This window comes from Pelodiscus sinensis, chromosome 11 (genome assembly GCF_049634645.1).
Source record: "Pelodiscus sinensis isolate JC-2024 chromosome 11, ASM4963464v1, whole genome shotgun sequence".
In the NCBI taxonomy this organism is placed as follows: Eukaryota; Metazoa; Chordata; order Testudines; family Trionychidae; genus Pelodiscus; species Pelodiscus sinensis.
Window position 1 is genome coordinate 10,240,178 of NC_134721.1, and position 16,355 is coordinate 10,256,532.

The 16,355-nt window shown below is 43.6% G+C and overlaps 1 protein-coding gene across 1 annotated transcript in view; it reads right to left on the reverse strand.

Annotated features, from left to right (window-relative positions):
• Window positions 1-5,623: 5,623 nt before the first annotated feature.
• EIF4E3 (eukaryotic translation initiation factor 4E family member 3) overlaps window positions 5,624-16,355 on the reverse strand; it is a 45,792-nt gene continuing 35,060 nt past the window's right edge. Inside the window, exons 5-7 of the mRNA XM_075938642.1 lie at window positions 12,202-12,268; window positions 10,081-10,236; window positions 5,624-9,040 (exon numbers count right to left, since the gene is read on the reverse strand). Of these exons, the coding sequence (XP_075794757.1) occupies window positions 8,994-9,040; window positions 10,081-10,236; window positions 12,202-12,268 (270 nt within the window). The 3' untranslated portion in view covers window positions 5,624-8,993. The remainder of the gene's footprint in view (window positions 9,041-10,080; window positions 10,237-12,201; window positions 12,269-16,355) is intronic.

The window sequence follows — 16,355 nt, forward strand, 5'->3', positions numbered from 1 at the left end:
AGTTAAAAAGTGACTAGTTAACTAGAGGATCTAGTTAAAAAGCCCGCCTGACTGATTAGTAGAACATTGATCCTGGGAAAGAACCATGCAGGGGGTAGTTAAGCCATTTAAAAGGCATTTGCCAAGCCCAGGTATAGACTGTTTCTGAATTTACTGAGTTAGTCTACACAGGACTTAGTTTAAAATTTGGTTTCAAAATACTTCAGGAATGTGTTGCTGAAGATCATAAAATCACTTTAAAAAATCATCAGCAGCATAGGGCCCCAGAAATCCTAACACAGACTCTCGGCTCTTGTCTTGTTGGCAGGTGCCAGGGCTGGCAAAAACACAGGGGTGCTGCACCAAAGCATCAAGATGCTGAAAAACGAACATTTCACTGCTGCATGCAAGTGCCTCAGCAACGTGGAAGCAAAGGAAGGTTGCAGTGTAGTTACCGGATGCTCTATTTTAAGTGGTTTCCTCCAGCCGACGACAGTAAATCAGAAAAGAATTAGGGGGCCTGATGAGGACACACTGAGCAGTGCTGTGTTGTTTTGCATGCAGCAGCCACCCCGGGTCACACCAACCACTGGTTTGCTGTGGCACGCTGCCACAGAGAGTTTTTTTTTAAAACTATGAAGCATTCCTAGGAGCTAGGCCCTGGCTGTGAACGAGCGCTGTGGGAAAAAGATGCCCCGCAGTGTTATACAAATTGTTCTACATGCTTGTCACAGATTCACAACCCACAAGTAAATGACTTCAACCCCTCTCTACTGATAACCCTGCCTTTCCTTTTAGACGAGGAGCAAGCACCAGGGCCGGCTCGAGCCATTCCTGTGCCCTGGGCAGCGGGCGCGTGACGCATGCGCGGCTCCAACCCCCCAGCGCACTGCGCACCTTACAGCTGCAATCGGGTGCGCGGCGCCCCTTACAGCTGCCATCAGGCGCCCGCCATAGGATGATGACCTGGGCAGCTGCCCGGCTAGCCCCCCCGCCTTAATCCGGCCCTGGCAAGAACATGCACCAAGCGGCCCTATGGAGGATACCAACTTTGGTCTTTGCTTTCAGTCTGCCCTGGCTCCCTGATTTATGGAGTTTTATTGACAACCATTCTGGAGGAAACCATTTAGTTGAGCCACCTGCAGCAAAAGGTAACCAGCTGTGCACACTGAGATGGAAGCAGACAAATGAGCGTAAGGATGTTAGGAAGCACGTCATTAGCTAATCGTGGAGTTAATAGAATTTCTATCGACTACACGATTAGTCAATAAGGGAGGAAACCTCAGTCCCAGGTTGTGCTGGGTCTGGGAGTATCTCCCTCCCCCCCCCCATAGCCCCCCGCAGCTCTGCAGCTTAAATGTAGCTCCCGGACCCAGCACAAGCTGGGACTGGGCTGGGCTTGCTCAGTCGTGGCTCATGCTGGGTCCAGTAGCTCCCTTCCACAGCGGGCTCCAGTGGGGGGCTGGGATCCCCTGCAGACAGGGGCTGCTGCTACGAAGCAGCCCCTGTCCGCAGTGGCCCAGGCTGGCTATGAACAGAGGCTGCTCTGGCAGCAGCCCCTACTGGCGGTGAGCCTGGACTGGCTGCAGGCAGAGGCTGCTTTGCAGCAGTCTCTCCTGTCCACCCCTGTGCTGCTGCATTTAATAGAGGCAGCATGTGGGGTAAAGGGGCAGGTGGCACCCTCGAGACAGTGCTGGGGGCAACCAGCTTTTAAGCCAGATCCCCCCCCAGCACTGGCTGCTGCTTCCCTCACTTGCTGCCTCTGATTCAGAGGCAGCGAAGAAGGAGGGTAATGTCAGTAATCGATTTGACTAACCGATAAGGCCAAGTTTATCAGTTAGTCGACTACTTGACTACTCCATTATATCCCTAATTGGGAGGGGTTGATAAAGGGAACTTTATCAGTGAACTTTTCAATGCAGTAAAGCATTGAAATGATGCTGGCTGGACTCCCTGGTGCATTAAATGGAGCCGCATGCTAGTGTCATTGCTGAGGCTTACTTCCTTGAGGGACAGATCATTTGCTCTTTATGACCCCCCCTGATGGTGGAATGTGCCTTGCTTTTCTCAGAAGCTTTCTCCAGGTCATGTAAGGTGGTATTCATCCTGGGCAACCTACCTTGACAGAATAATGATAATAATGTTGGTGCCTGAGTTATAATGAAGCCATACTTTCATAGGACTGGAAGGGACCTTGAGAGATCACTGAGTCCAGGCCCCTGCCCTCATGGCAGGACCAAATACTGTCTAGACCATCCCTGGGAGGCATTATTTTAATTTCTTTCACAGTAGGACCAAGTACCATCCCTGACAGATTTTGCCCCAGATCCCTAAATGGCCTCTTCAAAGATTGAACTCATAATGCTGGGTTTAGCAGGCCAATGCTCAAACCACTGAGTTATCCCTCCCTCCCCCTCTGCTGAACTTCTACAGATACACTTGGCATGGCGTCTTGTGACCGTCCATTTTCTGCACACGTAGAGTCCATAAACTAGAAGGAATCAATGTAATGACCATGCACACACAATACCAAAAGGCCAAATATTAGTGCATACGTACATATTGTGACGAAGCTCTGGCCGTGCCCTGTGAGTCCTGCACCTCTAGGTGGTTATTGTATGCCTCAGAGGCTTGCTGTGACCCTCCACATCATTGGTAAAGTCAAGGGATTGGGGGGAGACCCCTTCTTAATCCTGAGCCTCCTTTTTCCAGGCTCAGACTTTTTAGTGGGGTGGGGAAGATTGGGGGGATCCCAGGCATGCGCACTACTCTGGGTTCTGGCCCAGGGACTCTAGATAGCAGCAACTGTCAGGATGTTTCCCTCTAGCCCCAATACAGCAGACTTTTCCCTGGGCCACTTCCCCAAACACTCCCCTAATAATTCTCCCTTGTACCTGAGCGAATCTTTCCTTTCTCAGCTCTCAGCAACACACTTCCTCCTCTCAGTCCATCACTCTTCTCCTTCCTCCTCCCTGACCGGGGGGGACGCATATTAAAGTAGCACATCAGCAATTAATTGACTGCAGGGCTACATCTACATTGGCATGATTTTCCGGAAATGCTTTTAACGGAAAAGTTTTCTGTTAAAAGCATTTTCGGAAAAGAGCATCTAGATTGGCACGGACACTTTTCTGCAAAAGCACTTTTTGCGGAAAACCATCCGTGCCAATCTAGACGCACTTTTGCGCAAAAAAGTCCTGATCGCCATTTTAGCCATCGGGACTTTTTTGCGCAAAACAGTACTGTGCTGTCTACACTGGCCCTCTTGCGCAAATCATTAGCGCAAGAGGGCTTTTGCCCGAACGGGAGCAGCATAGTATTTCTGCAAGAACACTGACGATCTTACATGAGATCGTCAGTGTTCTTGCGGAAATTCAAGCGGCCAGTGTAGACAGCTGGCAAGTTTTTCCACGAAAGCAGATGCTTTTGCGGAAAAACCTGCCAGTCTAGACACAGCCCAGGTGCCTGATTTGGGAAAGCTCTCCAAATCTTTATCCAAGTAACATTTCTGTGCCTACAGGACAATGAAAACACTGTATTATCTGTGTGGTAGCACTTAGGGGCCCTGGCTGCTGACCAGAAACCCTCTCTGATAGGCAGAAAGATGGTCCCTGCCCCCAAACATTTCCAATCCATATGTACCTTCCCTTCAGCAAAGCTGAACAGCTATGCAGCCCAACTAGAAGGAGAGGTCTTGTTTATTGAAAACGTACGTACAGGCAGCTTATCTCATTTCCCCACCGCCCAGCATACTAATTTGTCTTGAGTAGTCTAGGAGTTCTGGTGTAATACATCCTTTGTTAAGTGTGTCAAACTAGGAAGTTAGGAGACCAGTCAGAGTTAAAGTGCTATCGGAGCTTCTTTTTAAAATCAAAACAAGGGATCTCCTGCTATTTTTAAAATTGAATTTCCTCGTGACCCCCATCCTTGGATGAAGAATTAAAAGGAGATGACGAAGAAACGAACTGTTTTTCAACTAATTTTCTCCTCTTGAAAATAAGGCTGTTCTGCGGTGAATACCTAGCAACGGGAAAAAGCCATACTTTCACGGAGCCCTTCAGGAGCTGTCATTCTTTCACATCCATCCTGTGCAGGAGTGGAGTTTCATTAATTGGGGCTAGTGAAAAAGTGTGCTCTAGTAAGTGCCCTACTACACAAATTAACTCCCACTCCATGAGAGGTGTAGGGTTTATGGCACAGTTAGGGTGATGCAGCTTCTGGATGGACACTACCTTACTTACATTGAATGTTGGCTGTCTTGCCACTTTCACAGCTTCAGGTTGATCCTGGGCTGCCCCTTGGCTCCCTGCTGCCAGCCGCGCTGCACCCATCCCACCTCCCTTGCAGCACAGTCGCCTCCAGCTCCCAATTGCCAGCCCAGCTTTTGCCTGGCTCCTCCTCTGAGCTGTGTTCCCCCCACCCCATTTGAGACAGGCTGTGCCTGCCCGACTTCCAGCTCCCCACTCTCCTGCTGGAAGCCCAGCTGTTGGCCAGAGGCTCACAGCTCCCCATGGGCACAGAGTTCCCTGCCCCAGAAAGCAGGCGGACTCCTGATGCCAGGCAGCTGAGAGTCTGGTGGGGACAGGGCAGGCAGCCAGGCTCCCAGTGAAGACTGGGGAGAAGGGGCGCAAGCGTCCTGCATCAGGGTGCCAGATTTCTGGTGATGGGGAGTCAAGAAGATGGGGCAGATGGGCTCATGGTGGTGGGTATCCAAGAGAATGGCAATAGCTCCCCAGAACTGTGGCCCCACCCTCTGCATGGCTCCTTATTCTCCAACTCCCTCCAGCCCCTGCCTTTCCCTCCTGTTGCTCACCCCTAAGAATGGTAAAAAGCAAAGAGGCCATGGCCCCTTGACCTCCCTGCTCTGTTCCAGTGACTCTGAGCAGATGGGCTCCCAAAGGGGTCTAAGTGAGGAACCAAGAGACCCCCTTTTCTACCCCCCATGCTGCCCCTCAAGTCGGTGGGCGTGCTCACGGTGAGGACATGCACTGTCAATAGGAGAAGAGTAGTGTGGACACCAATCACCGCAGTATCTTCTGTGGTAACTGTAAGTCGACCTAACACAGGTCAATGTATGTTTCTAGTGTAGATATCCCGAGTATGGGAAAGCATTAAAATATGTATGAAAAAAAGAGCAGTGCTGTCTTGGGGACCTGCATTATGGATTTTGATCCAATTTTCTTTTATAGACATGCAATTTACTGAATTGTAGTCTAAACACTGAATTGTAAAAAAGATCCTTATTAATTTCAGTCCTGGAACCAAAGTTAACCTGTGGAAGTTCTATGTAAGTATTTTAAAATCAGAAATAAATGTATAGAATGAAAGTGAAAAAGATATCGTCTCTCTCAAATATAAAAAAACCCATGGAAATTCACAGTAAATGATTAAGCCCATTCTAATTAGTAAAAACAGGAAGTAGTATACCCACTTCCTCCCTATGGACAATATTTAGCTATGCTACATAAACAAAAGATATATTTGCAGGAGAGCTGAATGTCTAACTTCCGCATAGCTTTCAACTCATGCTAGTTTAGAGACTGAATGCAATTCCCTAAGAAGCATTGTGCTAGGCTGACAGTATCCAATTTTGCAAACACTAATGGTCGGGGTACACTGAAAGAAAGACAGGAGACACGCGATATGAGTTTTAATCAGGCCACAGCTTTATTATACAGATGTCTGGGACTACCCAGCCGATGAACTGTACAGTGCAGGTCAATCCATGTTTCTTTAAATCATTATTTGGCGCTCTGCCAGCGGCCTTTGATTTCCATCCAGGTCCCCCAGCCAACCCATGTCTGGGACTATAACATCCACCACACTCATAGGAGGGTTAAGGTGGGCTATGAGAAGGGGGAAGATTTTGGCTCCCTGTCATACCAAAGGAATCCCCAAATCCCCAATCCCCTCCCCTGTGCTGTTCCTTTAGCCAGTGCCTCCTTTTAAGTCCTTTACCAGGCCATTTATCTGTTCCTTGCATGCTTTCCTTATGGAGTACCTGCACTTGGCATCTGCCACAAGGGCGCACCAGCAATTTCCTTGGTTGCCTGCTCCCACCCCAAGCTGGTTCCCAGACCATCTCAAAATGAATGGTTCTTTTGTGAGAAAGTACTCATTGTCCCATGTAGGATCAGGAAGAGGTGCCAGCCAGTGCATTTTCCTTGACCCAGAAACTGCAAAAACAGTCCTCCCCAGGGAGCTACACAGGTGACCTGCACTCTGGAAGCTGGAATTGACAGAACTCCTTAACAGAAACTAAACAAACCATTTGTGTGCCTGGAGCCAAATTCTCCACTCCCCGACCACACCATATTCTGAGGTTCCAGAGAGCCAGTGTTATCTCCTTGCGTTTGCTGCTAGCACTTAGTGCAAACTCACAACTAGCAGATGTTGAGGATTAAACATTGTAAAACAAATACCTTCACTAACTTCATAATCCTGTGCAATCTGGACACTTGGACAGTAAAGATGCGATAAATTGTGATCACCAAGTGCTCTCCATTGACTTCGGTACTCCACCAAAATGAGAAGAGTAAACAGAGTTGACAAGGGAGCGTCAGCTGTTGACTTAACAGTGGTGCCGATAATGCAGTAAGCAGACCTAAATACATGAACTTCAGCTACGTGAAGTTGTGTAATCTAGGTTGATGGCCCTTGGTAATCTAGACAAGGCCTGAAACTGATTTGCAACTCCACAATGTAGAGCTAGAGGGTTTGGTTTTGTTTTGTTTTGGTTATCCACGTTTTGCAAATCTACATTCATCAGCTTGTGCAGAATCAAGAGCTCTGGGCTTTCTGGGTCCTGATACTATTCATTTCTTGGGGGAAAAAGAGAACACTGTTCCCTCTCGTAGCATAGGCCTTGTAGTATAGCACAAGGCCCTATAAGCATGTGAATAAATCAATCCCTATTCAGTAAGGCAGTTAAGCGAAGTGTTTTGCTGAATCTGGGCCTAAGAAAATAAGCAAGATGCAGGTCACCAGGGACATAAAGTATATCTTTACATTTCTACTAGACATTCTCCTTTTTATAGTTAGTGTGTTATCAAGAAATTTTAGAAATAACAGCTTCTTTAGTTTGTAGTCTATTCTAAGTTAAATATTTAATTTTAAAATTTCTGAAATAAATTTTTCTGGGGTAACCAAGGGAGGCTATGTTCCTAATTTAAAATAATGAAAGGAAATCCTTGCAATTTGTGACTAGACTTTAGAATAGCACAGGTTTTAAAGCTCATTTCGACAACCAACAATAACTAGTAAATTTCATGCTCTGTGACACTGAAACAATGTTAACTGTAAAATATCAAGTCATTAAGATGAGCATAAAGTCTCTCTGCTTTTATTTCAGAACATCAAACTACATGTAAACTTTAATATGACACATAAAGAAATGGAAGTCTTTCAAAATAAAAATAAATCCTAAATCAGATTTGCTACTGAAAACGCACAAAAGGCAGTTCTAATAAAGATGAATCAAATATGCCCTTTCTTCACACCTTAACAAAAATATATTTGAATTTTTAAAAATAAATATTTTTATATATATTCAGGATTATATATATAAGTTTCTTGCAGACTAATTTTCATTCAAACATATCTAGGTTTAAGAAAGCAGTTCTAGTAACACAATTTCAGAAAGCAATTATTGAAGCAAGTCATTTGATTTTAGAAAAATTTGTTTAATTAATAATCCTCACAAACTGCACAATTATAATTCATAAATACAGATGAAGTTGTAAAAAATGAAAAGGGAATTTTAATTCATAAATGTATTTCATTCCAATGGTTGCCCTCTTAATATACTAAATATGTGAAAATCAGTGCAATCTGAACACTGTCTAAAAAACACATCAACCCCGGAATACTCAGTGGAGTATACATTCATTTCTACTTTGTAGCTTCCTTTAGTAAAAAGAACTAACTCAATAAATCTTTGGTACTATAATAAAGCATAGTGAACCCTCCAATTTTCAATAGAGACAAAACACACTGGGAGGTTAACACTGTAAATATTCAGAGTCATGCCGTAAAATATTAACTTCATTTTTCTAAACTAAAACCTACCTCACTGAAGATGCTGCCACTACTTGAAACTAAATATGATGGGGGCTATCTTCTTGTACAGAAGCCAACAGGAGTTTGGTACTAATCTTCATGGGTATGGGCAGAAGCCCAATATGATTAAAACAAGGAGAGGGAAGGATCCATTTAGTAAAATGTGCTAGAATTGAGTTGGGAAATATTTTTGTAATGAGTGCACCAAAAAGCTTCACAAGAAAGCATACAAAACTACCACTTATTGAAAGATCTCTCATTTTCTGCTGAATGTGTTGTTTTGAGACTGCATAAATGAAACACTGGTTTACAACAACTCACAGAATTTAAGTCCGTCCCAATACAAATGTGTTCTTTGTTTGGAGGGTCTCATTCAGTGATTATTATTTATTTTTACAGTATGTGTGCTATTCTCAGTGCAAGACCAGATGACTTTATATTAGAATAATGCAGTGCAATTTCTCTCTCTTGGGACAAAGACAGTGAGTAAATCTTAACATGATAGGAATGTTTCAAAACAAAAATTGAAAACACATGTTTCACCAAGCAAGTATTCTTCTATGTACAGCAAATCTAGAAAAAGCAGCATATCATGTTTGTGCATCTTTGCATTTTACTAAGTACAGTACACCTACTTTAAAAGAGTCTTCTATGTTTAACAAAAGAAATACAAATTCAGTCTGAATAAAAGAAAAACAAATGGCTAATTATTTTTTCCAACAAGGAAACTAAACAGAGAATGTAGAAAGCCTAAAAAGTAAGGAGCACCATGTTTAGTAATAAAGGCAACCACCTTCCTCATTTTGAGTGATAATGGCTCAATTTGAAAGCATTAGAAACAAACTGAAAATGACAAGCAGATGTGGTGCTTCTGCAAGGCTTCTGCTCCTCCATCTCTCTGCTCAGGCCACGTCCAAAACTTAGGCTACAAAGTATGAGTTTTGTGCAGGGTATTATTAATGTTTTCCACGTCTACCTTCAAAAGCATGATGCTCTCTGTGGGCTAAGTGGGGTGGGGAGAGAGAAGAAAAATCAACTTTTAAATTAATTATATGAACAAGAACTAAGTAAAAACAATGCTAAGGGATGGAGATTTGGGGACGGAGGTATATTTTGATGGATAAAAATATTCCTATGGATTCTCCTACTGTTAGCAAGAAACAGTATGTTTTAGTGAAGGCATTCAATAGAATAAAAAATTACCACTACTTTCAGAATTAACTTCACTCTAAATAAACCTTTTTGTTGCAAATGCCTGTACATTTAAGGCATAATACAAGATCTAGCATTACTGTACTTATGGTCCTAACCCTGCAAGCCTTACTTCAATGGATTCAAGCTGCTATGTCAAGTCCTGAGTAAATTTCAGATTTTGCGCTGCCGCTTAATCCAAAAAACACCCATTGACTTCTATGGGCTTTGGCTCAGATCCCTGGAGGATTCCCCTATTCTGTTCTTCTCAGTCCAGCACCTTCATGTACACTTTGAATTAAAGAAGCAGAGACAGAGGCTGAAATCCTGGCTCCACTAACTTCAACAAAGACAAGAATTTCACCCAGAGTCCCTGCCTGACCTTAATTTTAGTCTAAATTAAGATGAAAACAACAGGAAAAATCAATAATAAAGGTGAGTGGTCAGGAGGGACAGGAAAAGACAACAACCATTTTTACTAGTGTGTTTATATAGAGCTTAGCCCAGTGGAACCCCCCCAGATCTTTATTGTACTGCTACAATACCAATAAACTCATTAATGAACAATGAGTTCTTTTATTATTTCATCTGCAGGCAATATAGCTTTGTGAATCTCACAAACCAGTTTGTTAACACCTAACTATGAAAAACACCTGCACTATTTTGTACAGAGAAAAAAGCTCCAATAGTTAGAAAGTAAAAATTCTTATGCTATGATACTACATTTCTGAATGCTAAAGGTTCAGTCAGTCACTTAACAAGGTTATCCTAAAGCATACAGCTCATCTATGATCACCCTCTCTATAAAACTGGAAATCCTGGTAGGAGGAAATAAATTGACAAGATACTTACGCTTATAAAACACTGCTTTAAAGGACGTGTGTGGCAGAAGTTCATAGATCTTTTCTAAAACAGTTGCTTCACTTGCTAAAGATGCATTCACATTCCAGACTTGAACAACATCTTCACGGTCACGAACACTGACACTAACCCCTATTACTTCGTCATCTGTGTAGAGGAAGAAGTGTTGAAGAAATAATCCATTCTTTAAAAGGGAGACGAGTCTATACAGGCTAGTTATGCTATTGTGGAACATTTTGTACAAAAACAAAACAAACATGAAGAAATGAAACAGGGCAGTCTAGAATGAGGAGAATACCAGAATAGAAACCATGTGTGTGTTTAGTTGCAGCAGTTGTTGTAAATAGTGCCTTGAAGCGAATTGGCAGTTCATACACAATTGATAGCTATGGCTTTAATTCTGTGTTATGGTAATATAAGGAACTGAGGGACTGGGAAATCTGTCACCATTCTGAGTGAAATTTTATTTTTCGAAGTGTGAAGGAGACAAACAGTAATCTCTCCAGAATGTTTAGCTTTATTACTGGGCTGCTACTAGGGGTGTGAGAGTGTTACAGTTTACATGGTTAACAGATAAGCATGGGCTCATCAGTTAATGTGCACGGGGGACAGGTGGGAGCTGATGTGTGCAGGGAGCCAGCTTTTATGCCAACTCCTTGTGTGCAATGGCTCCTGTGGAGTTGCCTCCCCCCACTCTCCCATGCAACTCCCCTGCATGTAAACATGTCACTGCTGACATTTTCACAAAAGCTTTTTAATATCCCTAGTTGCTACTGTTTTCTCAAGCAGCAGAATGAAATTAACAAGACTATAGTGAGTTTCACACTGTTGCTACAAGTATCCAGGAGTCTGTTGTCTACTGCTGAATCACTGAGATTGGAACAGAATTCTGCATAGACAATTAAGTGTACAGGGCACACATGCTTTTTTACTTCCTGACGTCAGTTCAACTCTCCATAAGGAGGAATGAGCAGGGACAGATTTAATGTTTTTTATTGTGAAAAGATGAGGGGCATCTGTTTCTGTTTCCTAGGCTGCTAAAACGCATGGAAATTAATCAGAGAAGTAGATACCTATCATACTACCTCAACAAACCCTTGCTGAAAAATACTGTCATTAAATTATTGCATCTAAACAATATCACCTATTGTGTTTCTGAATTTAGTGGTTCCACTTAACAGGCGACATATTTCAAGTACATTTTGTGTAAAATTAACACTAACAACTAATGTGATTCAAGTGGTATAATTAAATGAGAAGAAGGGTGGTCCACTGCAGGTCCACTGTGATCATTCAGCAGATTCCAATTCATTCTCAGTTCTGTTACAGAATACCTTTGTGACCCTGGGAAAATCATTTAACCTATCTGTGTCTCCATTTCCTAACTGTTAAATTGGAAAACAGTACTTCTTCATCCCACAAAGTGCTGCAAAGATAAATACACTGAAGATTGTGGGATATACAGGTATTGCAGTAATGGGGGACATATAATGCCCAAGATAGATTCACAGCAGTAATGGTACAAAACACCCCATAACAAGCAAATGGACTCGTGCTGAGACGTCCAGAATCCTAGCACTATGGAATTAGCATTAAGCCATTACAACACTGCTGATATACAGATATTTTACCTGTAGAACACTTGGCATTCTCCTAGGGATTCAAGCTGGGCCATTGGAGGCAGGTAGAACAATCATATCAAACAGAAGTTCTCAGCGAGGTGGGAAGGGAAGTTTCAGCCTCTGGGACAGAAGCCCCAAACCCTCAGCCCCATGATCTTCTCCCATCTCCACAGCTGAAGCCCAAAGTCCTCGTATTTCCCACCCATTGGGCCCTGGAATTTTTATAGCACGTTGGGGGAGGGGGCTCAGAAAGAAAAACGTTAAGAACCTTGATCTAGAGCTAACTCTATCCCACATAACAAGCCAGGAAACCCTGTTTGTCTCTTTGACCTGTGCCCTTGACAGAGAGAACAGGTATGCTAATATTCTGACACACAAGTTTTAAGTGTCAGAAGTTTTTTTTAGAACAAGAACCTAGTGCTTGGAACAGGGGCTTAAAATAAATCTAAATAAATACACAGAAAGCACTGTAAAAACAAGATCTCTTTACCTGCTGTAGAGCAATCTGTAAACTGTTCCCCAATAGTTGCCAGCAGTAACTCTTTCCAAACCGCAGACTAAGAAGAAAAAAATCAGTTACCATTCTAGGATCTTTCCACGTACATGTTAGGTTTTCTTGTTCAGTCTTGAGTGCAGTTTCTGAAGTTGTGTGTTATAAGTGCATCTTATGTTACACTATTCCTTTCTTCCACAAAGAGTTGGGGCAAGAATTTATAATACTTATAATAAGTAGTGTCGAAGCAAAAACACGCTCCTCTGTGTTTAGGCAGCTAACAAACAGCTTTATTAATTAATAAAGCACAGCATGAGCCAAACGTGGTCACAGCAGAGCCGGGCCCAGTAAGGCTGCTAATACAATCAATCCTAGGGGTAGCCGTGTTAGTCTGAATCTGCAAAAGCGACGAGGAGTCCTGTGGCACCTTATAGACTAACTGAAGTGTAGGAGCATAAGCTTTCGTGGGCAAAGACCCACTTCGTCAGATGCATGTAGTGGAAATTTCCAGAGGCAGGAATAAATATGCAGGCCAGGATCAGGCTGGAGATGACGAGGTGGATCCAATCAAGGAGGATGAGGCCCACTTCTAGCAGCTGATCTGGAGGTGTGAATTCCAAGAGAGCAGAAGCTGCTTTTGTAGTTAGCAAGCCATTCAGAGTCTTTGTTTAATCCAGAGTTGATTGTGTCAAACTTAAAAATGAACTGTAGCTCAGCAGTTTCTCTTTGAAGTCTGGTCCTGAAGTTTTTTTGCTGCAGGATGGCTACTTTTAGATCTGCAATTGTGTGTCCAGGAAGATTGAAGTGTTCCCCTACAGGTTTTTGTATGTTGCCATTCCTAATATCAGATTTGTGTCCATTGATTCTTTTACGTAGGGACTGTCCTGTTTGGCCGATGTATATAGCAGTGGGGCATTGTTGGCACATGATGGCATATATTACGTTGGTGGAAGTGCAGGAGAATGTACCAGTGACAGTATGGCTGATCTGGTTAGGTCCTGTGATGGTGTTGCTGGTGTATATATGTGGGCAGAGTTGGCACCGAGGTTTGTTGCAAGGATTGGTTCCTGAGTTCGAGTTATTATGGTGCGGTGTGTAGTTGCTGGTGAGAATATGCTTCAGGTTGGCAGGTTGTCTGTGGGCAAGGACCGGCCTACCTCCCAAGGCCTGTGAAAGCGAGGGATCATTGTCCAGGATGGGTTGTAGATCACTAATGATGCGTTGGAGAGGTTTTAGCTGGGGACTGTAGGTGATGGCCAGTGGTGTTCTGTTGGTTTCTTTCTTGGGCTTGTCCCGTAGCAGGAGGCTTCTGGGTACACGTCTGGCTCTGTCAATCTGTCTTCTCACTTCCTCGTGTGGGTATCGCAGTTTACAGAATGCTTGTTGAAGATCTTGTAGGTGTAGGTCTCTGTCTGAGGGGTTGGAGCATATGCGGTTGTACCTCAGTGCTTGGCTGTAAACAATGGATCGTGTGGCGTGTCCGGGATGGAAACTGGAGGCATGCAGGTAAGTATAGCGGTCGGTTAGTCTATAAGGTGCCACAGGACTCCTCGTCGCTTTTGCACAATCAATCCTAGTATCTTTATATCCTTTGCCAAAGAGTCTGACGTCAGGGCATCCAATTACAGAAATCCTCAATTAAATTTGGAAAAACAAAGCCTTATCAACAAGATGGCGGACAGGTATGAGGGAGTACATCTCCTGTCCCAACCAGCTCAATTAACACATACCAATAGCCCATCCTGTAGGCCTCTTCTCACGGGGTGACAGAAAGTTCACTCTGGTCTACGTGCTTGAGAGAAAAGCTGAAATGGTTTCTGATATACAAGATGGCTTCTAGCTAAACATAAAATAGCTTTTACAGTAGCATAACTTGAAATTCTTCTAATAAATGTTTAAGCATAAATTTACTTTCCTTAAATTCGTGTCTGGAACCTGACCTAAGTAGGCTAATGTAAAGTACAAATGTAGATTTCTCTGAAGTATTCCTCCTGCTTATGCAATATAAAAGATCACTAAATGGCATTTGTGACCACTTGTTCTATCAAAAAATAAGTACCGTTCATTTTAAGAGCCAACCTGTACTAGAAAATTTGTATTTAAATATCATGTCTTGATTTTCCTTTTGACTATGAAATTTTTTTTTCAACAAATTCAAATGATAACTAGATAATTAAAACAGGAAATAAGTCTATCACACAGTTGTCTTTGGTTATGTTAGTCTGATGATACTGTTATTTCCTTTTTGACATTTTTGACATTTGTTACTATGTAAGCCAAAGGAGAATTCAAAACTTGGAACCCTGATGTTGATAATTCATAAGCAACTCTGGGCTAATACGTTCAATAACATACTCCAACATGTGTGCTTACAGGGAAATAATCATATTTCTGGACCATATGGCAACATCTATGTTTTTCTATACAGCCATAATGACTTTTGTATATACTGCTTGGAACAAACCATGGCCTCACTTTTTCAATATAGTTGTATTTTTAGGTACTATTAAAATGGTTAAGAAATTAAAACAAAATAAAGTTAAATCCAAAAAGCACAAATACGATGAGCCAAGCAAAATTTCACTTTGTTTCTGAACATTCTAATCCACTATGGAGCTGCGAGTCAGCAAACATCATGCCAATTCTATAATTATATTTTTGGCTGGAATTAAAAGGGGACCAGTTAAGTGGGGAAAAATGAAGGGAAAGGTGACAATGAAGAAGTGAGGAGAGGGTAGGGGATCAGGTATGGAGTGAAGCTGAGGTGAAGACATCAGTGGAATGAAGGCTGGAGCAAACAGCCAATCAGCACAGGGAACTGAAAGGTCACAGACTGTCCAAAGGTCCCTGCTTTGCAGGCTTCTGCAGCTGCTCCTATGGGCTTGAATCTCAGGCTGATTCCCCTATTTTCACAGGGACAACTCATATGAGAAATTATACGTGTTCGTGCAAAATAGGGCCCTAACCTTCTACACATAGAAAGCAAAAGGTATTTCAGCAATGCTGAAACAGAAATTGTTGGAGTGATTTTCCACCCTTTTAAACTGTTATTATGCAGTACATTTTAGAACTTACGGCAGTGAAGAACATGACTAGCTAGTGACAGGCACAGTGTGATCTATTAGAGGTAGCAGCGCGGGGGAGGGGAGACTATGGGGGAGTCCCAGTGGGGAGCTGGGCTGGAGCTGTGAGCTGCTTGTGGTTATCAGGGAAGCTCCATGTGCTGTCCCTCCCTGCAGGCACTGCCCCTGCAACTCCTACTGGTCAGGAACCACAGCCAATGAAACTGTGGGGGCAGCGCCTGCAGGCGAATGCAGCACATGGAACCACTGGCCCCCCCACCCCTGGTTGCTTCTGGGAGCAGCATGGGGCCAGGGCAGGCAGGGAGCCTGCATTAACTCCACTGTGCTACAGATTGGGAGCTGCCTGAGGTAAGTGCCCTGTGCCCCCTCCTGCACCTCAAGCCCTGCCCCACCCTAGAGCTAAACTCCCTCCCACAACCCAACCTTCTGCCCCAGTTCTAAGCCCCGCCTGAATCCAAACTTGCTCTCAAAGCCTACACTCCCACCCTTTGTCCCTATCCTGAGCCTGCTCCCGTACCCTAATTCCTGCTCAGACCCTGCATCCCCAACTCAAATCCCCAGTCCTGAGTCCATTCCTGCAGTCCAAATCCCACAACCCCAGCCGAAAGCCCCCTCCTACACACCAAACCCCTTATCCTCAGACCCACCCCAGAGTCCTCACCCCAATAATCTGCTCCAGGCTTGAGCCCCCTCCTACATCCTGAACCCCTCCTTTTTGGCACCATGCCAGAGCCTAAGGAAAGCCCTAACCCTCTGCCTGCTCCCCGCCTCCCTGCGGGCTGTGGGTGACCCTAGACTGATTTTTTTCTAGAGGTCAGTGGCTCCTGATAGGAAAAAAGGTTCCACACCTTTGATTTCGGCCCTACTCCTAAAACACTTAATGAAAATTAATATTGTTGTGCATGACTAGTTCTATTGAGTTCCCTTCAATGGGGCTACTCACATGTGAGTTTTGTAGGACTGGTTAGCTCTGAATTGAGGACAGGTTCTTGGAGAACATCATTGCTGCTCCAGCTATAATTAACTATTAATTTTCAATCACAGTGACCATTATTATATTTTATCTTG